This window comes from Gymnoscopelus braueri, assembly GCF_963280865.1.
Source record: "Gymnoscopelus braueri genome assembly, chromosome: 21".
NCBI lineage: Eukaryota > Metazoa > Chordata > Actinopteri > Myctophiformes > Myctophidae > Gymnoscopelus > Gymnoscopelus braueri.
In genome coordinates this window covers 22,594,459-22,618,872 of record NC_137623.1, presented here as the reverse complement: position 1 = coordinate 22,618,872, position 24,414 = coordinate 22,594,459, and the positions used below count along the sequence as shown (strand labels likewise).

At 44.3% G+C, this 24,414-nt stretch overlaps 1 protein-coding gene across 1 annotated transcript; it reads left to right on the top strand.

Annotated features, from left to right (window-relative positions):
• Positions 1-3,001: 3,001 nt before the first annotated feature.
• Positions 3,002-23,890, top strand: trpc1 (transient receptor potential cation channel, subfamily C, member 1). The gene is made up of 13 exons (XM_080417642.1): positions 3,002-3,357; positions 5,463-5,617; positions 6,454-6,555; positions 6,843-7,045; positions 8,676-8,807; positions 9,018-9,213; positions 10,050-10,386; positions 13,941-14,080; positions 14,767-14,916; positions 20,599-20,786; positions 21,147-21,348; positions 22,605-22,799; positions 23,450-23,890. Exons 1-13 carry the CDS (start codon positions 3,183-3,185, stop codon positions 23,675-23,677), a joined length of 2,403 nt encoding a protein of 800 aa, XP_080273768.1. The 5' UTR covers positions 3,002-3,182; the 3' UTR covers positions 23,678-23,890.
• Positions 23,891-24,414: the final 524 nt, after the last annotated feature.

The window sequence follows — 24,414 nt, the reverse complement described above, 5'->3', positions numbered from 1 at the left end:
GGAGCCATTGGCTGTGGCGTGCTGTCTGTCAATTCCCCCCCCCCCCCTCCTCGACATTACAATGGTAGACGGTGGGAAATGATGCTGTTGTTATGGTACAAAGGGAGTCTGACTTACAGTAACTACACTACAATCTCCATCCTTTAAACTACATTTACTATATAAAATACACGTCTACCTACATTGTTTTTTTTTTTACATTGTTTGTGGCTATTTGGAGGCCATTAAAAGATTACGTGATGATATAACGGGATTCTTCTGGGCAGCAACTCTGTTATATTGTTGATCTTTTTGTTTCTTCTCTTTTCAACAAAAGCCAGCCAAGTTGATAGCAGGGACACAGGATAGGTGGGCACTAGGGACATCTGGGCACCTCGATGCAAAATTGGCTATTTTGTCAAAAAAGTTTTTAAAATATATATTTATTAGAAAAATGATGTAAAGTATACATGATGTGAACATGCACGGTACATCATTATCAGACTTAATTTTATCCTTCAACTTCTTGTTTGTGCCCCAAAATGACTGGATATACAGGTTTTGTAGCAATAGAAATATTAGACCTTAATTGTCGAATGTTTAAGCATGTTCTAATCATGCATACGTTACATTACTCAAGACCATTTGTCTAATATTTTTTAACATTTTGGACAAATTAGCCAATTTTACATCGATGCCCAGATGTCCCTATAGTGTACAGTCCTCTTTGGACATGGGTGGCTATTATAGGACTGCTTTTACGAAGAATAAACATTTACATTGGTTTTGTCTTTTATCTGGGTTATATAAGGTTATAGCATGCCGCAGATCTATAATAAAAAGGCAGCGTAAACCGGCTTTATATTCTACTCCTCTGCAGTTTCCCAGCCAGTCAACAATACACAGCACAGGTCAGCGCGGTGTAACTGACAATCCTCTCCCGCTCAATTGGAATCGGCACTAATCTGACATATGACAGCTGTTCCCTTGGAATCGACAGAGCCTGGGAAGTGATAAACCCATATGTTTGAACGGGTTGAACCACATGCTCAGCAGCTGACTGACAATCATCTCCCTTCAGATGGTTGCCACTTTTGGATTATAGCCCACAGTCACACAGTCTCACACACACACACACACACACACACACACACACACACACACACACACACACGCCGGGAGAAAGAGGCCGGTATATCTGGGCCAGAAACTGGCGTCTGTGTAGGTCAAGTAGTGAAGAACAGTGGTTATCAAGTGGGGGTCCGGGGACCCCCAGGGGTCCTTGAGGGGGTTCCACGGGGTCCCCAGCCATGGAACCAAATTGACCCTTATAGGAACCAAATTGACCCTTATCTGTTACTCCGAGAGTGTACAAATGGAACCAAATGGACCCCTCAGAGTTAAATTAACACTGACGATGATACTACAGTGTAGAAATCGAAATGGTTGAGTCCCTGGCAAACCTTTTCAAATGAGGGGTCCGTGGGCTAATTGACGCGAAAATGTTTGAGAACCACTGGTGTAGAAGAGAAATCAGGTACAAATTCTACCTGATAGATGCATGTCTCTTCACCTACGCAGATGTTTAGATAAGTGATAGCTTTGTACACACCGCCATCTGCTGGAGCTTTATTTTTGCAACTGAAGTCTTGGGCGGTAGAGATGCGGGTTTATTATTCATCTCTGTCTGTCTGTCTGTCTGTCTGTCTGTCTGTCTGTCTGTCTGTCTGTCTGTCCGTCCCCATCCATCCCATGCCCATATGCCCTCTTATTCATGCATGAGTTTGCCATGATGTTTGCGTGCTTCATTGCTTCGTATTTAGATGTTCATTGATCGTAATCAAATCAGACACTGTAAATTTCATATAGACCTATGTGCACTGCCTGCGCGCGCACACACGGGAACACAGATATGGGATTTGTCTCAAAATGATTTGTAAATCCAATACCCGCAGACACATAGGCTACACACACACACACACACACACACACACACACACACACACACACACACACACACACACAGTGAGTTAATTTCATTATGCTATAATGTAACAATGTTGAATCCCTCTAAATTAATTTCAAGGCTGCTCAATAAGTGCCACTTGAAGGTGAGCATCTGAGCAACCCAGCGGTATTCAGGCGGTACTGAATTTGATTTACTTTAGTAGTATTTTTACTCACTTTATTTACTTTTAAGTATCCTTTACACATTTTAACAACTTTTAAGTATTTTTATTCAATTTATATACTTTTAAGTGTATTTTTACTCACTTTGATTACTTTTTACCCACTGTTCTTTTTAGTCACTTTAGTTATTTTTATACTTGAAGTACTGTGTGTGTGTGTGTGTGTGTGTGTGTGTGTGTGTGTGTGTGTGTGTGTGTGTGTGTGTGTGTGTGTGTGTGTGTGTGTGTGTGTGTGCGTGCGCGCATGTCTTTAAGTGTGTTTAATTAGTGTAACTGGTTGCATCTTTGTGTTGCAAATTGCAATCAGTTGCAGCTATTGTTGCCGTGCTCATACATACATACATACATACATACGGACCCTTTCTCTTACGTCCTCTCAGTTATCTAGGCCTAGTTATCTAGGTGGTGGTGTATTGTATAAAGAATGTGTTAAGCGTGGTACTGTGCAGGCAGCCAGCCTGCCATATAAACACACAGACCCAGATCCAAATAGCGCTGTTATGTAATCACCATCAGAACGCACCGAAAGGGACGAGCGGACAGATGGAGCAGCGAGCGAGCATGCGCACTGCGCCTCGCCCAGCAGCATCAGGACCAGAAGGCAGAGGAAGAGGAGGACTTGACTCTCTCTCTCTCTCTCAGAGAAAGAGAAAAAATGGTGCCTGTTGTAAACAACACACGGGACACGATGAGCCGCGTCTCTCATGGTTTCACCGCGACCGCTCTGCCCGCCGAAACGGAGGAATAAAGTATCAAACCCCGCAGACGCACGGCGCCACGGAGAGAGATGCGAGCGCAATAACGGGACATCGGCGTGTTGTGTCGGACGGGAGGACGCCGCGTTGCTGTGGAGAAACGGACCGATAACAACAACAGCAACCAAGGCCTTGTTGTTTCTCCTCCGTGTCGACCATCATCATCATCATCATCATCATCCCATGTGACTGGACGGGCCGACGGGGTGCCTCTTTGCGTAGATCTAATAGCCGCGCGTCGTTTAGACTAACTAGTGGGATGCACATCAGTGTGTTCTCTGTGCCGTCCTCGCTCTCCGTCGTCATGGCAGCTCTGTACCAGGGCACGGACGCCTCCTCCTCTCCGGATACATTCTTGGCCCTGAAAGACGTGAGGGAGGTGAAGGAGGAGACCACGCTGGACGAGAAGCTCTACCTGCTGGCCTGTGAGAAAGGTGAGTTGCTCAGTCTGTCAGACTGATTGATAACAGACAGTCAGACTGACTGACTGACTGACTGACTGACTGACTGACTGACTGACTGACTGACTGACTGATTGATTGATTGATTGATTACTTAATTAACAGTTTGCAAAACAAGCACAGAAAGTAGGCTACAGTTCAATACAAAAGGATGGACTCAGTAGCCATTTGGCTTTCTTACAGATTCACAGTATATAGTAATGCAGTTTGTTGTATTATTGGTGAACTGAAGGTAGAACAACCACCTCCATGGTGACACAATGTTGGGTTTAGAATCATTACAGCAGAGACAGATAACTTTTGTATACGCACTAAGACATGGGTCTTCAACAGGGGTTCCGGGACCCCCAGGGGGTCCGCAGAGTTACTACAGGCGGGCCACCAAATCTTTGTGTGATAGGAACGTTTTTTGAACATTAACCAGTTGAACCCTATGCATCCCTATTCTGGGGGGAACATTAGCCTAAAACAGCAGATCTACAAGCTCACAACGCCTTGCAGAAGAGGTTTGGTGTAGGGGGAAAAAATAGCAGTCAAAGTACTATTGTTGAGGGTTTAACTGTCTGAAAATAATTGACATATTAACATGAATCCAACACAACGCTACACATTGACAGTGCTGTAAAACACGTCTATTAAGGTATCTATGAAATCTATGAAAAGGTTTAATCTGCAAAAGACTGTACAAAATGTAACCGAGTGGTTGTACACTCTCTGAGTTACAAAGGGATAAATGAACACTGATGATTTTGCCATAGGCTATCAACATTACATAATACTTTCCTATCATGTAAGCTATCATTTCTGCTTTGCCTTCCAGAGTGATAGATTTTCTGCATGACCAGCTATCAAGTTGAACTCTCCGACTGCAGTGAAATACTTTGGGCAGCTGCCTACATGTACTCTGGGAGTTTGCCCACAGGGCTCAGGTTATATTCATTCAGTTTAGCCTGGGCTTTTCTGAAAGTATTCCTGACGGATTCACTGACGCATCACTGAACAAGGAGATTATAGAACAAACAACGTGAATGGACATGATGATATGTAATGGATATCCATAGATGTATGTATATTTGTCAAATAGGAATAGAACTAGTCAATAATTAGTCAATACTCCAAGCATGCTCTAATGATATTTCACAATTTCTGCAAGTCCTATGAGTGGTAGCCTGAGGCTACGAGCTCAATCCATGGTCTTGAAGGGCGGACCCAAACACAGCCGCCTGGATTTGTGCGTGGCTTCCTATTGCTTCACCAATCTATGTCCCCGCCTCCCCTCCCCTCCCCCCCTCGGCCTGTGCACGGAGCACGCTGACGTCACCAAATTTAGAGCGACGCCCCTCTGCACTCTGATTGGTTAGGAGATAACAAGGTCCAAGACCATGGTTCCTGCATCGCTCCCCCAGGCTTTTTTTCTTTTGTAACAAAAAAAAAAGCCTGGGTTTCCGAGGCTATATGAGTGGTAACCGGAACGCTCGCCCCAAAACACACTCACCCCCATTTTTTCCGCGGACCGCACGCCCCCAGCGGTTCTTGTATTTGTTTTACTGAGGTTAAGGTTAGGAATAAGGTTAGGGTTAGGCATGGTTTTACTGAGGTTACGTTTAGGAATAAGGTTAGGTTTATGCATATTTTACTGAGGTTACGCTTAGGAATAAGGTTAGGTTTAGGCATAGTTTTACTGAGGTTACGCTTAGGAATAAGGTTGGGTTTAGGCATAGTTTTACTGAGGTTACGTTACGCTTAGGAATAAGGTTAGGTTTAGGCATAGTTTTACTGAGGTTACGCTTAGGACTAAGGTTAGGTTTAGGCATAGTTTTACTGAGGTTACGCTTAGGAATAGGGGTAGTTTTAGGCATAGTTTTGCTGAGGTTACGCTTAGGAATAAAGTTAGGTTTAGGCATAGTTTTAATGAGGTTACGTTTAGGAATACATGGTGGCGACTGTTCTGAGGTCGCTGGATTTGACCCAGGGCGATCGTGTTTTGGGGCAAGTGTTCTTGTAATTCCTATTGTGTAGTCATCGTTAAGCCCCGTCTATACTTGGCCGTATGACCGTGGCGCTCCTGTGCCTCTCAGGTGATTACTACATGGTGAAGAAGTTGCTGGAGGAAAAGCGACACGGAGAGATCAACATCAACTGCGTTGACGTGTTGGGCCGAGACGCTGTCACCATCTCCATCGAGAATGAGTGCCTGGACATACTCCAACTTCTGTTGGAGCATGGCTGCCAGGTACCGCACACACACACACACACACACACACACACACACACACCCACCCACCCACCCACCCACCCACCCACCCACACACACACACACACACACACACACACACACACACACACACACACACACACACACACACACACACACACACACACACACACACACACACACACACACACACACACACACACACACACACACACATACAAGTACACGGAAATTACACGGTACACACTACACTATTGTTGCTTCCCTTTCCTCGTGATGCATAGATGTGACATCACTTCAATATGTCTTGTATTCTAAAAAAGGAAGAATGGATCGGAGCACTAAAAACATGTAGAGGAGAGGATGTAAAGTGTACAAAAAAAAGAGGTGAGGAAAAAGTTTATTCCATAAAAATTGCCAACGTGTTTCGACCAGTTAAGGCCTTCATCAGGGCGAGAACTGATGAAGACCTTAACTGGTCGAAACATGTTGGCAATTTATAGAATAAACATTGTTTTGATCTCTCTTTTATCATCTCCTCAAAAAAAATTGAGGGCTCGTATCTCTTCTTCCTTTTTAAGCCTATATTCACGCTAATCCTAGAAGCACCGTCAATAAACTTTTAACAGATTTTTATCTGCTTTTATCAGCCGGTTGGCCTCTGTGTCTTTTCATGTTATGAATTCTAATGCCATATATTTTATAACTGTGTGTGTGTGTGTGTGTGTGTGTGTGTGTGTGTGTGTGTGTGTGTGTGTGTGTGTGTGTGTGTGTGTGTGTGTGTGTGTTTGTGTGTGTGTGTGTGTGTGTGTGTGTGTGTGTGTGTGCGTGTGCGCGCGCTGTGTTTTGTGCAGGCGACGGATGCCTTGCTAGTGGCCATAGACTCGGAGGTGGTGGGCGCCGTGGACATCCTTCTCAACCACCGGCCGAGGAGATCTTGCAAACCCACAATGGCTGTTAGTCCCATCAATACTAAATCCTAAATTATATTTCACTTTTCAACAAAAATCTGATGTTTTTCGCTAGCACCACAGTCTTAAGAATGATTTAGGCTTTAGTCAACAGCATTTGAGTTTTAACAGAGATACAATATATATACATTTATATGTATTTGTGAAATTACATTTATTTATTTCACTTTGGGATATAATCTCGAGCACAATTTAGATTTATCTGCATGTTTGAATGATGCCAGATTCAGCCTCAATGCAGATGCTGATTTGTCCGTTTCCCTGTCTTCCAGAAACTGATGCAACGGATCCAGAACCCAGAGTACTCCACCACCATGGACGTGGCTCCGGTCATCCTGGCCGCCCACAGGAACAACTATGAGATCCTGACCATGCTGCTGAAACAGGACATATCGCTGCCCCGGCCACATGCCGTGGGCTGCGAGTGCACTCTCTGCAATGCCAAGAACAAGAAAGACAGCCTGCGTCACTCCAGGTATAGGTCAGATTTGGAGTGCGATGGTAGTTAAGAATATTGCCAGTATTTTCCCATTGCTCTACTGGTGCAACAGAATCTTAACCACTGAAGCCCTATATACTTTGTTGTAGGATGAATTGACAGATAGATAGAGAGATACCTTTATTATCCCGCTGGGGAAATTCAGTCGCCCAGAGGCGGCACAGCAGTTAAGGTTACAGAGTTAAAGGTAAGGAGTATTTAGGAAAAGACTAAGCACTGTCGTGTACAGCAATACAAGGCAAAAAGAAAAACAAGAAGCATCAACAATACAGAGCAACGGTATACAGAAGTAAAACCTCTACAACTGCACCCTGCACTATGCAGGAAAACTACAGTGTCTCGCCGTGTCCCGTCCTGCGCTGCACAGGAAAAGCAACAATAGTGAAAATAGCCAATCTTTCAAGCTCTCAACACGTCGTGATGTGGCCCGTTGTGAGCTTGTAGATGTGCAATTTTGAAAAAAAATTGATTAAGGGAAAGAGAAAGTTTTGCCTGGATTTTGTCCCATGCATTTAACCCATCCCAAGTACTATGATCAGTGGTAAGCTATTGAACACAAACACAATGTCGGGGAGGAGCTGGGATCAATTCCCAGCCAACCATGCTACTTCCTCAGCCACTGCAGTGCCACCCCTCAACAAAAATATTTTTTGAGTGTCTGTGTTGCTTCATACTGAACATTGTTTTGGTCTTTGCTCTGGTATGCATTGGTTTAAATGAAAAACAGCCATGAATCAGCTTGTCAAACAAAACGTCTCCTTATGGCAAGGTTCTCAGACACTGACCAGGTTTACTGCACATCCTGAATGTCGGTCTGTCACCTAAACATCTGAATAGAGGTGATTTAGTATCGTGCACATGCCTATAAAGTGAAGGTTTTATTCAAAGCTTCTTACAATACCACAAATGGATAGGCTTTTAGCACAGGCACGGCACTACTACAGGGTCGATCAGTCCTTTAACCCTGCCGACATTAGAGCCATGCTCAACAGCACCAGCCAGAATGAGTTATACTGGACCATTTCTTGTATATTTTACTTTATATACTTATAGCAGTAATGTGCTCACTATATATTACTATATCGGTTTTTTTAGATATATCGTCCGATCTGAGATAAGAGGGGAAACAGCAAAAATCATTAAAAAGTCAAAGGATGTTTCGCTGATAACAGCTGAGATAGCCAGAGGGCTGAATGTTTACAACTTTTTGGCAATCTCTTGAAAGCATCCCTTTTTCTGTTTTCTGTTTTGTTGCTTTCATCCTTGTTTCCACCTTTCTCATCATAACTCGTTCGCATCTCTCTTTTCCATCATTCTGCATTCTCCTCTTTCCGCTGCTACCCCTCCATCACCTTTCGTTTCCACCCTCTCTACAATTCTCTTTTTCTACCTCTCTCTTCGTCTTTTTTCTCATCTCATATAGATGACCATCTCCATCCTTTTATCCGGAATCGGGTCGCGGAGGTAACAGTTCTACCAGAGACATCCCAGACTTCCCTTGTAGATGACCTTCCACCATTCTATATTCGCTCCTGCTTCTGCTGCTCTCCCTCTTGTTTAACTCCCCTCACCTTACACGTATACCCTGTCTCTCCCTCTCAACTAGGTTTCGTCTAGACATCTACCGGTGCTTAGCCAGTCCCTCTCTGATCATGCTAACTGAAGAAGATCCCATACTCAGGGCCTTTGAGCTGAGTACAGACCTCAAGGAGCTCAGCCGGGTGGAGGTGGAGTTCAGGTACGATAACTATCTGTCGCTGAGCAGAGGCAAGCTCTACATCTCTCTATTATCTATCCTGTCACAGCATGCCTGTCTGATCTGTTGACGCGCTGCGCACGCACAGGTACACCCACACACTCATATTATATAAATCAAAATCCCCTCTGTATGGATGGAGCAGATGACCATCACGGTCGTTTATGGCTAAAAACATGTCTGCTGCTGCAGGAATGACTACGAGGCGCTGGCCAAGCAGTGTAAGATGTTTGCCAAGGATCTCCTGGCTCAGGCGAGGAACTCCCGAGAGCTAGAGGTCATCCTCAACCACACCTCCAGCGAGGATCCCGTCGACAAGAGAGGCCTGCTGGAGGAACGCATGAATCTCAGTCGACTCAAGCTTGCCATCAAGTACAACCAAAAGGAGGTGAGAGAGCTGAACGGGGTCGATGGGAGCAGCCGAGCTCGGAACAGGCAGAGTAAAGCAGCTGCTTCGGTTATTACAGGCGTAATGGGTGGCTTGCTCCAGCAATTACCTCCTCTGATATTCGAGTGGTAGGTTGCTAAACAGCACAGGAGGATAGTTGTAAATATTCGTAGACAGAGAAAATACAAATGCAGTCCGTAATTAGTCATTCTTTATTTATCGTAATTCAGACAGTGTGTCTCTCACCACATCTGTTCCTGCACTCCCTGTCTTCAGGAAATATGACTTTGGGAGGATGAAGTGCTTCCTCCCGGCAACAACAGCCAGAGATAGACAGTGAGCGATTCTAGCCCTTTTAAGCTGTGAGATAATTTACAACTGGGATAGCTCTTTGTGAAGTGTTCGGGTCATATATCAAATCTTTAGCCTTAGCATGCCATTTGTAACTCACGTGGAAGAATAAGGCTAATAACAGACCATTTCTGCATATAGGCGCAAACATAGCTGGCAATAAAAAATATTCAGATTCTTGATTCTGATTCTAATAAGGAAGCTTCTGTATATAGTGAAGGCTTTGAATGAGAAGGCCAATCATTTGCTTGGTTCAATTTATTTCCCATCCACTAAGACATGTTAAATTTGTGGATTTGATGTAGTTGGAGTAGCACTTTGGCCAGCTATTTAGAGCCACGCTGTGAAATATGACCCACTAGAATGCATTTTGCAATAATTTATTTGAAACTGAAAGGTTGCTGTAATCACCAAATGGGTCCCATGATGCATCTTGGTAACAGGCCAGTTGACTGGCATTCCTCAACACTCTCTCCTTCCCACAGTTCGTGGCCCAGTCTAACTGCCAGCAGTTCCTCAACACGGTGTGGTTCGGCGAGACGGCCAGCTACCGCCGCAAGCACACCTGCCTGAAGATGGGCACGGTGCTGAGCGTGGCCGTGCTGTGGCCGCTGCTGTCCGTCTGCTACCTGCTGGCGCCGCGCTCCCGCGTGGGCCAGATCATCCACACGCCGTTCGTCAAGTTCATCATTCACAGCGCGTCCTACTTCACCTTCCTGCTGCTGCTGAACCTGTACTCGCTGGTCTACAACGAGGACAAGAAGAACACCATGGGCCCCGCGCTGGAGATGATCGACCTGCTGCTCATCCTCTGGATCGTAGGTGAGCTTCTCGGTCCATCTCGTCTCAGCTCGACTCGCATGCGGTTAGTGAGGAGTCCTTGAGGCATGTGTGCTTGCTGCTGTGTGTGTGGTGTGTGTTTTTGTGTGGTTGTGTGGGTGGACGTGGAATCATTATATTTACATAACGACATAATTCCTGAGCATCTGATTTCTCTAAGGAGCTATTCTGTTTTTTATTTATTTTTATTTGGGCTTTCATGCCTTCCTTGATAGGACAGTATAGGCTGACAGGAAATGGGGAGGGTTTTGCAGCAAAGGCCGTTGGGCTCGGGCCCCGAACCCGCAACGCGCGGTCAGGCTACATTGAGCCTTAGGTGCCTGGACCGCTACGCCAGCCGTCCAGGTCCTAAGAAGCTATTCTATATGCTCGCATATCAGTCTCCATTGCATGGAGCCCAGTGCTAAAAACAGCATCAGAGTACGATTGCACGGAGCAGAATCACAATGAGTTGCATAGCAGAGTGCAGATCAGCAATGATTCCAGTCAGTGGTCCAGCCTTCTGCACCCGTAATTCTATCAGGCAAAAAGTAACAAATGGCTGTTTCTAGACCAGTGCACTGAAAGCCCTGCTTGATTGCATCTGTCAATGCTGCTACCAAATGAGCAGCTTACAAAAACAGCCCCTCCACGGCCACGCTCCCAACTAGCCTGTCACACACACACACACACACACACACACACACACACACACACACACACACACACACACACACACACACACACACACACACACACACACACACACACACACACACACACTGAGACGTACACACTGAGACATACACAGTCATGGATGCATACAGTACACATACAGTATACGCACACATATTGCATCTATTCATCTCTATCTATTCAAATGAGGCCCTCTATGCCGACAGTGAGGAATGGACTGGCTCGGATCTCTGGGGGAGAGTCCTTCTGCATTTCTCTGCCAAGAAACCATTAGCATGATCATTCAATCACCCTAATGGCCCTGCCTTCTCAGCACAGATACTTGTCTCTGCTTGGTCGGAGCATCACACACCCCCTCCCCCACCGCATACACAAAGCATTATGGACACAGTCCGTTGCCTGACGTTTCACTGCATTTGATAAATCAACCAAATAACTGTACCTGGCAGGTAATGACACTTTTTTGCTTCTATTATTCACTGTTATGTAGGGAGTTGTGAGTCAATGTATTCCTGCATATCACAAGGAGCTGGGTTCGACAGCGGAGCATGTTGGGTAGCAACCATAACATTGTCTTGCCCCCACACACAGAGACAGCCCACTAGAGGGGGGGAAAGATTCCTTTAGTAACACGAAACAGACACATCAGTGAGTGAGCCCCATCCGTCTTTTTGTATTTATTTATTCTAATCTCTCCCGCCGTTCCAAAGCAACTCTGCTGGTAAGTGGTAATTGCAGAGAGGTACGTGCAGTCTTCATGCTCGGGTGCCCCCGCTGCCGCATCAACAAAAGTACCCGGGAATGAGTTCAATAGCAAGTGTAATATTTCTAATAATAATCAGGCTGCCTCACTCTCACTTTGTGAGATCTCAGAAGATCTTTTTTGTCAGGATGTGAAGGGGAGCTGTGAGCAGCTGTAAGCTTCTGTGTGTGTGTGTGTGTGTGTGTGTGTGTGTGTGTGTGTGTGTGTGTGTGTGTGTGTGTGTGTGTGTGTGTGTGTGTGTGTGTGTGTGTGTGTGTGTGTGTGTGTGTGTGTGTGTGTGTGTGTGTGTGTGTGTGTGTGTGTGTGTGTGTGTGTGTGCCTGCCTGATGCTCTCTGTGTCAGAGAGCATCACTTCATTCGTTATCTTTCCCATTGTTCCTGTTGTTGTCCATTGTCTTCCTCCTGCTGTCTCCGTTCTGTGATTCCCTGGAGTGAGATGCCTCACATTATTGGGAAAATCAGATGCTGTGTGTGTGTGTGTGTGTGTGTGTGTGTGTGTGTGTGTGTGTGTGTGTGTGTGTGTGTGTGCGTGTGTGTGTGCGCGCGCGTGCGTGCGTCCGTGCATTGCGTGTGTGCGTGCATGCGTGCGAGTGTGTTAGTGTGTCTCTGCATCCACAGGCAATATATAGAGTATATGATATTCCTGAACTGCTCCTCCTATCCAATATTTCCATAGTAAAACAAACCTGATCCCTGGAACACCGGAGTCCAAATCAATGGAAGTCATTCAGAGCCAGACACAATGCCCAGGAGAGATGGGGCCAAACCAGGCTTTAGAACACTGGCCACATTGAAAGCCCGTTGTTGACCTTCCTGTCCTAAAGCCTGTCACTCGTCAGGTTCAACCCCATGTAAGACCTGTTATAACAAACAGATTGAGCAGATCTCGTTTAAGGCGGAGACTGCAGTGTGGGTATTTACACTGACGCCATTAGACATTCTGACATTGTGCCTTTCTTAACAGATGGAGTCAAACCTCAGTCACACTATATTTTGAAGACAGGGCTGTAACGGTCACGATCATTTTACTTGATGATTAATTGTCATACAAATAATTGTGATTAACAATGTAGTTGTGTTTTTTCATTGAACGTTGGAACATAGAAATTACATTTCTGTTTGGCTTTTAGGCTTTGTTAACAAAAATTGCATGGGGCAGATATGACAAATAACTTAAATATACAAAGAAATGACTGATATCAATACTCAAAATAAATAACGTGTTATGGCCAGAATAGGCCATATTTAATCATTTTATACTCAAAATGTGTTTAAAAATAGTGTAAATAGCTGGTCTACAAGCTCACAACGCACCACAACATGTTGTGAGATCTGCTGAACATTTTTCAACACTACATGCATCTACGTCGTATCGCCGATCTAACTGATATGCCCAGATCTCTGTATCTGTCAGTCCATATCCCTTTTGTGCCCATATATGGAGCTGACTGATTTGTTTGCGCCTGATGCCATGACGACACATTGAGGTTAGACAACACACTCCATATTTGGGCGTAGCTGAATTGGGAACTCCTTAAATGGTTACGGCTGAGTCATGGTGACATGAGCGTGACGACGTAGTGACATGAGTGACTTCAGAGGTCCGCCCGCCCGCTGGCCCGTCCTCCCTTAAGCCAATTTTAATATAGGATGGAAACGATTATGCAGAATAATTGCGATTTAGCAATTATGTAATAATTGTGACAGGCCTAGGTGATTCTTTGGCTCTTTCGGAACCATTTTTGAGTCTTTCTTTTTATAATGTTTTCTTCATTTCTTTTTGAATCCGTGCAATATTACTACACACATCTGTTCAGATCATTGTGGAATTGATATAATAGTTGCATGACTACGCAAACACTCATTTTGAAAACCCACACACATCCAAATCCCACAGGTCATGTAGATTCCACCCAGAAGTTCTCCTTTGTCTATGTCTCACAACAGCCATTTCCCCTTGGGGCGTCTTTGTGGGATGACTGTTTGGATCTGGAAAATAGATTGTTAGAATGTCAGAGACGAGAGAATGGAGAAATGCCTTTTTCCATCAGAGAGTATACGGTATACTGTATGTGATGGTAAATTTCTCTTTTCCTAGGCATGGTGTGGTCGGACGTAAAGCGGCTTTGGTATGAGGGCCTAGAAGACTTTCTGCAGGAGTCTAGAAACCAGCTGAGTTTTATCATGAACTCGCTTTATCTCGCCACATTCGCCCTCAAAATAGTGTCACACAGCAAGGTACATCACACACACACACGCACGCACGCACGCACGCACACACACACACACACACACACCCACACACACACACACACACACTGTAGTAGTGTATACGGTACACTCTAGGAGAGAGATAATTACAGCACTCGTGGTTAACTGTGTGGCAGCTTTATGTATTGATATGTGTTACAATTAATATGACTTAATTGAAAACTGCTCGAGTAGAAGATTAGAATTTCGCCACTTCATTTCATTTTCTACTTTGGGAATGGGATGGACATTCATTTTCCTGAAGTGTATCATTATAGTATCTCAGAAATATAAAGTCTAGTCTGTAATAGTGTTATCATTTAGTTATCAGATCTCTGGCCACTCTTTTAGTTTTGTTTTACTTCAAATTGAGTCATTATGGAAGGAAATTCTTCATTTACTCTCTACTTGTCCCACAAAATATAGCATATTCGTAACACATTAATGCTTTTTTCTTTTTTTCTTCGAATTTTTGAATCAGTACGTTTTCATGCCGAGTTGAACACGTCATCTCTACTCAAATCATAACACTTTCAGCAGTGCTCAACAATCCCTCTTGAACCCCCTTGTTTATCGTACTGAGTTGCACTTAAGAGGATTATAATCTTTAGTGCATTCAAGCTGCATGTCTGTATATCAGGAATGTGTTTTGTCTTCTTCTCTTTTGGGTTTAGTTCAAGGATGTGGAAGAGACGGAGAGGAAGCACTGGGATGCCTTCCATCCCATCCTGGTGGCGGAGGGGCTGTTCGCCTTCGCCAATGTCCTCAGTTACCTGAGGCTGTTCTTCATGTACACCACCAGCTCTATACTGGGACCACTGCAGGTAGGAGACCAGCAGTGATGGAAGAAGTACTCATGTTTTACTTTACTTAACCCAAGGCCTGAGGCCGAATCTACTAAACGTCTAAAATCCTAACAGTTCTTTTGAAAAACCTTTGTTGCTACATCAGTGGTCCTCAAACTTTCATGTCAAGGACCCCCAAAATGATATGTATTTCACCACGGACCCCCATCAAAAAATATTTTGTTCCAGGGACCCCCAGAAGCAAAGATTTGAGTTACAAATGTTTGCTTAAAAAATATATATTCAAAGATTTGCCCAAATGTCACGATTTTTCAAAAATAGCAGATCTACAAGCTCATAGCGCAGCACTCGGTTCCGCTCTATGAGCTTGTATATCTGGTATTTTTGAATAGCCAAAGAAATCTAAAATGACACAGATGCATTCCCGGTCTTAATGGGTTAAGTAAAAGTTTTCATATCTTTGTAGTGGAGTAAAAGTACAATATTTTCCTCTGAGATGTAGTGGGGTAGAAGTTAAAGTACAGAAAATTGTAAATACTGAAGAAAGTACAGTACTTTAGTACATGTACAGTACTTACTTACTTTACACGCATACATGTACACATAATATTGCTTGTAGAAATGCCATTAAGTGAATTGCAGGTTGTGATTGATACCATGACACCATCATCATCTCTCTCTCTGAATATCTCTCGCACGCACGCACACACAAACACGCACACATGCACACGCACGCACGCACGCACGCACGCACGCACGCACGCACGCACGCACGCACGCACGCACGCACGCACGCACGCACGCACGCACGCACGCACGCACGCACGCACGCACGCACGCACGCACACACACACACACACACACACACACACACACACACACACACACACACACACACACACACACCAGATGTGCTAACCAATAATCATCATGCTCATCATCATCACAAGCATAAACAGAAGCCTCAGACTGAGCACAGCATAACAGTTGTAGATGTGCAGCAAAATCCGCAGTGTCAATTGAATTCTGTGAGTGTAAAAAGTGGCCCTGAAAGGGTCTCAGACACTTTCAGAGTTGAAAGAAAACTCTGAATTTGACTGTGTGTGTGTATATGCTGTGCTTTGCCGCTAATGTTCCTCCTCAGCAGAGCACAGCATCATAAAAACATAATCACCCCCAGTGGCGTAATTTGCCTAGAGTTTGCTGGGTTATGTAAACCCATACACAGGACTTCCACCGCAAGGGGGGCTCCCAGGAGGGGATTCATTAATTAATTTAACCCATTAAGACCTGAGGCCGATTCTACAAAATGTCTTCTAAAATCCTAACAGTTTTCTGAAAATCTACGTTTCTATATTTTATACTATATATTCTAAACTTTTTCATGTCAAGGACCCCCAAAATGATATGTATTTGGCCGCGCCCCCCATCTCAAAATATTTTGTTCCAGGGACCCCCAGAAGCAAAGATTTGAGTTAAAAATGTTCGCTTGAAAAGAATATATATACAAAGATTTGCACACATTTTCATGATTTTTCAAAAATAGCAGATCTACGAGTGCCGCGCTACGAGCTTGTGTACTGGGTTCATTCATTTGTTTTGTTTTTTTAAAAGATTTTTTGGGGGCTTTTATGCCTTTATTGATAGGACAGTAGACTGACAGGAAATGGGGAGCGCCACGCAGCAAAGGTCGTCGGGGTCAGGATTTGAACCTGTGACACGCTGTCAGGCTGGCATTGCAGCGTAGGGTGGCTGGACGGCCACGCCGTGGCCCAGGCCTCATTTATTATATGACAGTAAATGCATCGGCAATTATTTTTATTTGTGTCATTTCCAACATATTATGTAGACTATAGGATTATATCCCCATAATATTATTCATATTATTTCCGCAATACTCATTGACGAGAAGCGCAGCTATCTGTGCAACAGCTGCAAAGTGTGCATATTTATGCAAGTATTCTAAAACAGTGAAAAAAGTCAATTTACGCCACTGATCACCCCCATCACTAACTCAATACAAATGGAACCCTTGTGAGAGCATCTAAAAACCTCATGTGTGTTGTGCTGCGTGCATTTGTGCGTGTGTCAGTGCGCTTGTGATTTTGTTTTGTTCACAGTATGTCTCCCTCATCCTGCCATTGTTTTCCATCTCCCTCTGTTGCTCAGTTTTGTCCAATATCTGGTTTAAATATTCCACTCACATTCCTTCAACACTCCCCGGGCCAATAGGTGTCCCCTTTTATTGCATCAGGAACACAAGCCGTTTCACTGGCTGCAGTGTATATCCAGCTGGGGGACAGATCATCTTCCTCGCCAGCAATTCGCTGGATGCTTTTTCTGTTGGCAGCGCTCGACAAGCTTGCCTCACTCGTGGAGTCTGTGAATTTTTTAATGACATAAGGCAGTTTACAGGTATGTAGTGAGGTCACTCCACTCTCAGGGACGTCTTCCTGTCATTATGTTAAATAACCGTTTGTGGTTGGCTCATTAAACACTAAGATACTCCAGTGGATTGTTATAGACAGTGCTTTTTAGTTACCTATACACTCTGCATTCTGCCTCCTCTCTCTCTTGCTCTCTCTCTCTCTTTCTCCCTCGATCTCCCCCACTCTCTCTCTCTCTCTCTCTTTCTTTGACTCACTCATTTATTCTGTGACATCACTGTCTGGCCTGGGCAGATGGAAAAGTTATTAGCCTTGGAAAGAGATGTGGCTGTGTATTCCTGTATTCCCAGCCACACTCGCGCACGCACGCACTCACTCACATGGCAGACACACCTCCTGAACTCATGCGCGCACATTTGCCACACAGACACACAAACATTACCATAAGCAAACTTATGTGATCTGTGTGGGTTTCGGCCGCGTGGGCACGCAAGCCCTCACACATGCATGCAAACATACACACAGAGGTGCGTGTGCACACACACACACACACACACACACACACACACACACACACACACACACACACACACACACACACACACACACACACACACACACACACACACACACACACACACACACACACACACACACACACGCACGCACGCGCAGGCACACAGCGTTACTGAGTCAGGGGTTCAGACTGCCTGCACTGTGTGGGTTGCAGTAATGAATGCCTCTCTGATTATTCTGTCTTTCCCAGTGAGGCCAACTCACTGGGCTGCAGGGCATGTACCCCCTACCAAGGTTGGAAAGAGTGACTGTGTGTGTGTGTGTGTGTGTGTGTGTGTGTGTGTGGGTGGGGGTGGGGGGGCGTAGCTATAACCACATGACCAATGTGTACAGAATGAGCTCACTCATGGCCCAGACCTAACCTCACTGACACACAGGTTAGTGTACCGTAGCACGTTTGGCTCCAAGCGTGGTCATAATATGTGTGTGCACAGAACCATGACCCACCCAGTGGCATCAGTACCACCCCCACCCCCCCACCCCCCTACCCCACCACCCCCACCCACAAGCCGGGGTCAAGAGCTTGTGACATGCTGAATTCCTGCTGTGTTTGTTCACTTCAGTTCAAGTAAAGTACCTATAGCTGTCAGGCTAGTGGAGCAGGGAACACCCCAGCCCCTAAATCAGACAGAGGAACACATTGGGGGGGGCGGGGAGGGGAGGGGGTTAGACATGACAAGAGAATGAATCACACTAATGGACCTTCTTCACTCACCAAACATGCTGGCTGGGTTTCAGTGCAAACAACCCGGGTCACCACTCACCTTGAGGTATAGGGTGCTTGGCCATCCCTCACACTGGACACTGTGTGTGTGTGTGTGTGTGTGTGTGTGTGTGTGTGTGTGTGTGTGTGTGTGTGTGTGTGTGTGTGTGTGTGTGTGTGTGTGTGTGTGTGTGTGTGTGTGTGTGTGTGTGTGTGTGTGTGTGCATACCTGAAAATGTCTTTACACCCTGTGCCGGTGTTTTGCACAGTGTGCTGGGCCCTAGGTTTGAGCATCCCCAGGTCTTGGTGAACAGATAAGCCACTCAGGTCTATAAATAAATAGGCCCCTGAACCTCAGAACAGTTCCTCTGTCATTTGTCCTCTCCTGGATTCCTCCTTGGTGTTTATCTCTCTCTCCCCTCAGCCAATCTCAGAGAACTGACAGAATGGGTTGTTTTTTTCCACTCTCTGCTAGACACGAGCATGGCGGTGAGTGCTATCTGCAACATTTATCTGCCCACCTTTATTTGCTTTTCTGAGAATATATATCGCACATCGACTTCCAGACTTGATGACTAACAGACAAACGTGAATTGCTGTCTGAGAGCTGTGCTTACCGGGCAGAGATAAACAAGTCTGCTGATTTCCTGAGTAGATTTCCTCTCCGTATTCTCATTTGTTCCGTCCCCAATTCACCGGCTCTTTTTTAAGATTACAGACCGGGCACATTTGCAGTACACCTGTAATCATAATCAGAATCAAAGAAAGGCGTTCTGCCTGTTTTTTTCTGAGAGGCCCACAAGCCTGATTTACGCTTTGGCAACAAAAATCATGTATTTTCAGTTGTGTTATGTGACATGTCAACACTTTGTCGCAGAAGTATATATCAGGCTTTACACCAGCTTGCAAGGCAATAATCACAGATTTCTTTGGCTATAAAAAATAGCAGATATACAAGCTCATAGCTCTTGTAGATCTGCAATTTTTGAGTGTGCAAATCTTTGAATATATATACAGTATACGGTATATACGCTGTTAACTCAAATCTTTGCTTCTGGGGGTCCCTGGAACAAAATGTTTTGAGATGGGGTCCGTGGCTTAATACATATCATTTTAAGGGTCCTTGACATGAAAAAGTTTGACAACCACTGATATATATTAGCCTGGTAAACCCTCCCTCCGGAAATCTCATTTCCATTTGATTTCAGGAGTGAGTCTGGCATGAACCGCCTCTCTGCAATATTGGCTGTGTATGCCAAACGGCCGCGCCTATCAGCGTCGTCGCTCATTGTTCTGTGATTGACAGCTTACGTTGGCCAATCAGGTGGCGAGTTCGAGTGAGCCCAAAACACGAACGGCAGCCATCTTTTTCTTGTGCGGCCAATTCTCCGCTATTTTTTTACTTCAAAAAGCTCTCTAACTTCTATTTTGAGGCACGGAATTTACTTATAAGATATCGTTTGGATATAATTTAGTTGTTTAACTTCATATATGTGGTCAATTAATCATGACAAAGCCTATTTAAAAATAAAAATTTAGAGAACCGGTAGGGGCGGGCAGTGACACCATTCTATCCGAATAAGGCAACCCATTTTGGGTATGGCTGTCTCAAAAGTCCCGTCGCGTCACATTAAGACTGGTGAACTGCTGATTGGCTGAAGGGGAAAAATTATCATTGGCTGAAGGGGCTGTCAGTCAACGGTATTACTCCCGCCCAACTCCAGCACAGCCAATATTGCAGAAAGGCGGATCAGGCCAGACTCACTCCTGAAATCAAATGGAAATGAGATTTCCGGAGGGAGGGTTTACCAGGCTAGATATATATAGCAACATACGTTTTCCTTCTTTTTGTTAACTGTTTGGATTTAGAAGACATTTGTAGAGTCCCCAGAAGCAAAGATTTGAGTTGAAAAGGATACAAATTAGTAAAAACCATATACATTCAAAGATTAAATAAATTAATAGCCACAGTATAAAATAATGGTTAAAGTGCGTTCCTGGTTTTAATGGGTTAATGCTTCTCTCCCCCCATAGATCTCTATGGGTCAGATGCTGCAGGAGTTTGGGAAGTTCCTGGGCCTCTTCATGCTGGTGCTGTTCTCCTTCACTATCGGACTCACGCAGCTTTACGGCAAGGACCAGAAAGAGAAGGAAAACAAGGATCCGGCCATGGACTGTGAGGGCATCTTCTGTCAACAACAGAGCAACGACGCATTCCACTCGTACGGGCCAACCCTCAATCTATCAGTTTAGCACAGCGATAATGATGATGAATGTTCAGAAGAATGCATGTCTAGAGATGTTATGAAGATGTATATTATTATAGCACCGTCTAAACACAGCTGTTAGCCTGCTTGGCTTTGACAGACACTGTCTATATTGTGAGCTTATTCCAGTAAGCTGGCTTTACACGACAGTGGCCTTACTCCACGGTATGAACGCAGGTTGTTACACTAGAATGAAGTCATTATAAAGTGTTGTGTCTGTAAATCATAAACTGTGATTATTATAGTTTGATCATATTATGAAATGGATCTACGAGACAGTCATTAATCATCGATCACACTTGCTCGCTGTCACAGGTTCCTGGGCACCTGCTACGCTCTGTTCTGGTACATCTTCTCCCTGGCGCACGTAGCGCTGTTCGTCACCCGCATCGACTACACCGAAGAGCTGCGCTCCTTCGTGGGAGCGATGATCGTCGGCACCTACAACATCGTGGTGGTCATTGTCCTCACCAAGCTGCTGGTGGCCATGCTCCACAAGAGCTTCAGACAAATCGCTGTAAGTTGTAAGCCTAATGTATGCTTTGGTGGAAAGTGACGTGCAACTCGACAAAAAACACACTTTCCACCTGAAAAAGTGCTGACATGAGACGTGCTGCTTTCATGATGAGGATACGGCAGAGCCCAGATAACGGCTTAAGTGGTTTACTCGCGGTTCATTAGGAACATATAGGCCTATTGTAAGCACTCTGGGTGTACAGTGTAGGTAATTATAGGCTAACAGCGGTATTGAAAGCTGTAAATGACTTTACTTTATTGACCAGTTTCCCACTTAAACTTTAGCAGAGAAGGTCCACACTGTAGTAGATGAAAAGCAATAACCACTTAAACATTATATACTTAGTTGACCGGAGTCCCGCAGGGCTCTGTACTAGGTATATATAATTTGCCCTCTATACCAAATGTCATTGATGAAAATAACTGATCTACCGCACAAGCTCACGTGTGGTGTAGATCGGCTATTTTCGCTGAATGTTCGGTTTTAATTGCCTTTCATTTACCATTCAGTGTTCCTTTTAGAATTTAGCTTACGATTGTGTTGTAAAGAGGTTGTTTCACATTTTCAACTGTCCTTGAGCAATCATTTGAGTTTATTATTTCTTCTATCCACAGTAAAACAACACTCAAAAACATCTGTCCGCTCCAGGAGGTGTTATTTTCACACAAACACACACATGGTTGCACATTCTTAGAATTTGACCAGAAGGGGATGTAGAGCAAGTTGATAATCACACTCCACTATTCCCACATTACAGTATTAAGCCCAAATTAACCCATTAAGACCGGGAACGCATCTGTAATTTTTTAGATTTGAGCTAAAAAGCATTATTTTACACTTTGGCTAAATAGCAGATCTACAAGCTCATAGCGCGGCACCGAGTGCCGCGCTACGAGCTTGTAGATCTGCTATTTTTGAATAATTGTAAAAATCTTTGAATATATGTATTCTTTTAAAGCGAATATTTTTAACTACAATCTTTGCTTCTGGGGGTCCCTGGAACAAAATATTTTGAGATGGGGGGGTCCGCGGCCTTGACAATTATGAAAAAGTTTGAGAACCACTGATGGGATTGAAAACTGTTGGGATTTAGAAGACATTTTTGTAGAATCGGAACTTCAGGCTTTAGTGGGTTAACAGATTTTTCATGTCACGATTATAGCTTGAAGGCCGTTTTAACACAGCCGCGCGGCGGTGTTTTAAAAGAGCCTGTTATCTTATCTTGCTAACCCCCCTGTCTCCTGGAACTCTTGCAGAACCACGAAGACCAGGAGTGGAAATTTGCCCGGGCCAAGCTGTGGCTGAGCTACTTTGATGATAAGTGCACCATGCCGCCGCCGTTCAACATCCTGCCCTCCCCGAAGACCGTCTGCTATCTGCTGACCAGCATGAGCAAGTGGGTCTGCTCCCACACCTCCACGGGCAAGATGAAGCGGCAGAACAGCCTCAAGGTCAGTGGCGGAAGAAGTACTGACACGTTTTACTTTATAAGTAGAAGTATCGATACCAATATTGTTACAAGTAAAAGTCCAGTGTTAAAAATGTACTTGATAGTAAGAGTACAAAAGTATCGGCATCAAAATATACTTGAAGGACCAAAAGTAATGCATTATGTCCAATTTCACAAGTTGAAAAATGTTACAAATCTTTTGAAAATATCCAAAGTATATATAGGGTTGAAGTGGTTAATGTATGTTTTGTAATAATATTTTAAAAAAGTACAATATTTGTCTCTGAGATGTAGTAAAAATTGGAAATACTCCAGTAAAGTAAAAAAGACCTCAAAAGTACAGTACTTGAGTAGATGTACTTAGTTGCTTTACACCACTGCTCAAGGCGAATACAAGAAAATGATGTTATAAATAACACAACAGCTGTTTTTTTTAATAACAGCCGTTATAAAGATTTACTATTACACCTGTTATAATGATGTCATAACATACTTTAAGAGCTTTTATAACATCACAAACCGGTCATGATAATTTAACTCTTGAGAGTGTAAGAATGAACCCGTAAGAAGCTCAAATAAATAATATTGTCCCAACCGTGTCTGTTCACTCGTGGTTCATCTTGCCTAATTCTCCTGTCCTCGTCCACACAGGAATGGAAGAACCTAAAGCAGAAGCGTGACACGAACTATCAGAAGATCATGTGTTGCCTGGTGCACCGCTACCTGACCTCCACGCGGCAGAAGATGCAGAGCATGGACCAGGCCACGGTGGAGAACCTCAACGACCTGCGCCAGGACCTCTCCAAATTTCGCAACGAGATGAGGGACTTGCTGGGCTTCCGGACCTCCAAGTATGCCATGTTCTATCCCAGGAGCTAAAAGACCTTCCCTCTCTCATACTCTCCAAGTACGCCATGTTTTTCCCCCAGGAGCTAACGGTCCTTCTAAAGATCTTCGCCCATACTCTCCGTCATACTCTAGCGCGGACAAAACAATCTCTTGCTTCTCGTTCATCCTGGGACGGCTTTTGACCCAAGCATGTTGAAAAACTCAAGTCTTCAAAGACGGAGGCGACTTTTAAACCTGGATATTAACTGGAAAAATGTTGATATATTCTGCACCAAAGCCTCCAGGCTCAGGCACATAGTATTAATATTCAGCCAATTCAACTTGTTTTGTAAGAAAAGAAAGAGAAAAAAAAGACTCAAATAAAGATTTATGAAAATGAGATGACTGTTGCCGTGAAACGAGAAAGTGCTGAATGTTGCGTTACAGGTTTTTTAGATTGCTCTAATGAAAATTGATTGATTGATTGATTTTTTGCTAGATGGGTATTCAAAAACAGAATGCAGCCATCTGTTCCACCCAGTGGTCCAATCCACGTGAGAGTCACATTGTGCAGAGTAGATTTGACCCAGTCTCATGCTTAGCAGAGCAGAACTGTGCTAACTTTTGTAGAGGCAGGACACAGGATTGTTATGAGCTAGGCCAAGTTTGTACCATCAGGCAAATGACAATTAACCGTATTAAAGGGATAGTTCACCCCCAAAATGACTTTTTTCCTATCGATTAGTCACCCCATGGAGACTTGAATTCATGGATATTATTTTGTTTTT

What these genes read in the sequence shown, in the direction of transcription:
- trpc1 (XM_080417642.1), top strand. Translation starts at nt 3,183, where the DNA reads ATGCACATCAGTGTGTTCTCTGTGCCGTCCTCGCTCTCCGTCGTCATG. An exon ending in CTTGCAAACCCACAATGGCT is followed by an intron (nt 6,556 to 6,842) that starts GTTAGTCCCATC and finishes CCTGTCTTCCAG; the next exon opens with AAACTGATGCAACGGATCCA. An exon ending in CGGGTGGAGGTGGAGTTCAG is followed by an intron (nt 8,808 to 9,017) that starts GTACGATAACTA and finishes CTGCTGCTGCAG; the next exon opens with GAATGACTACGAGGCGCTGG.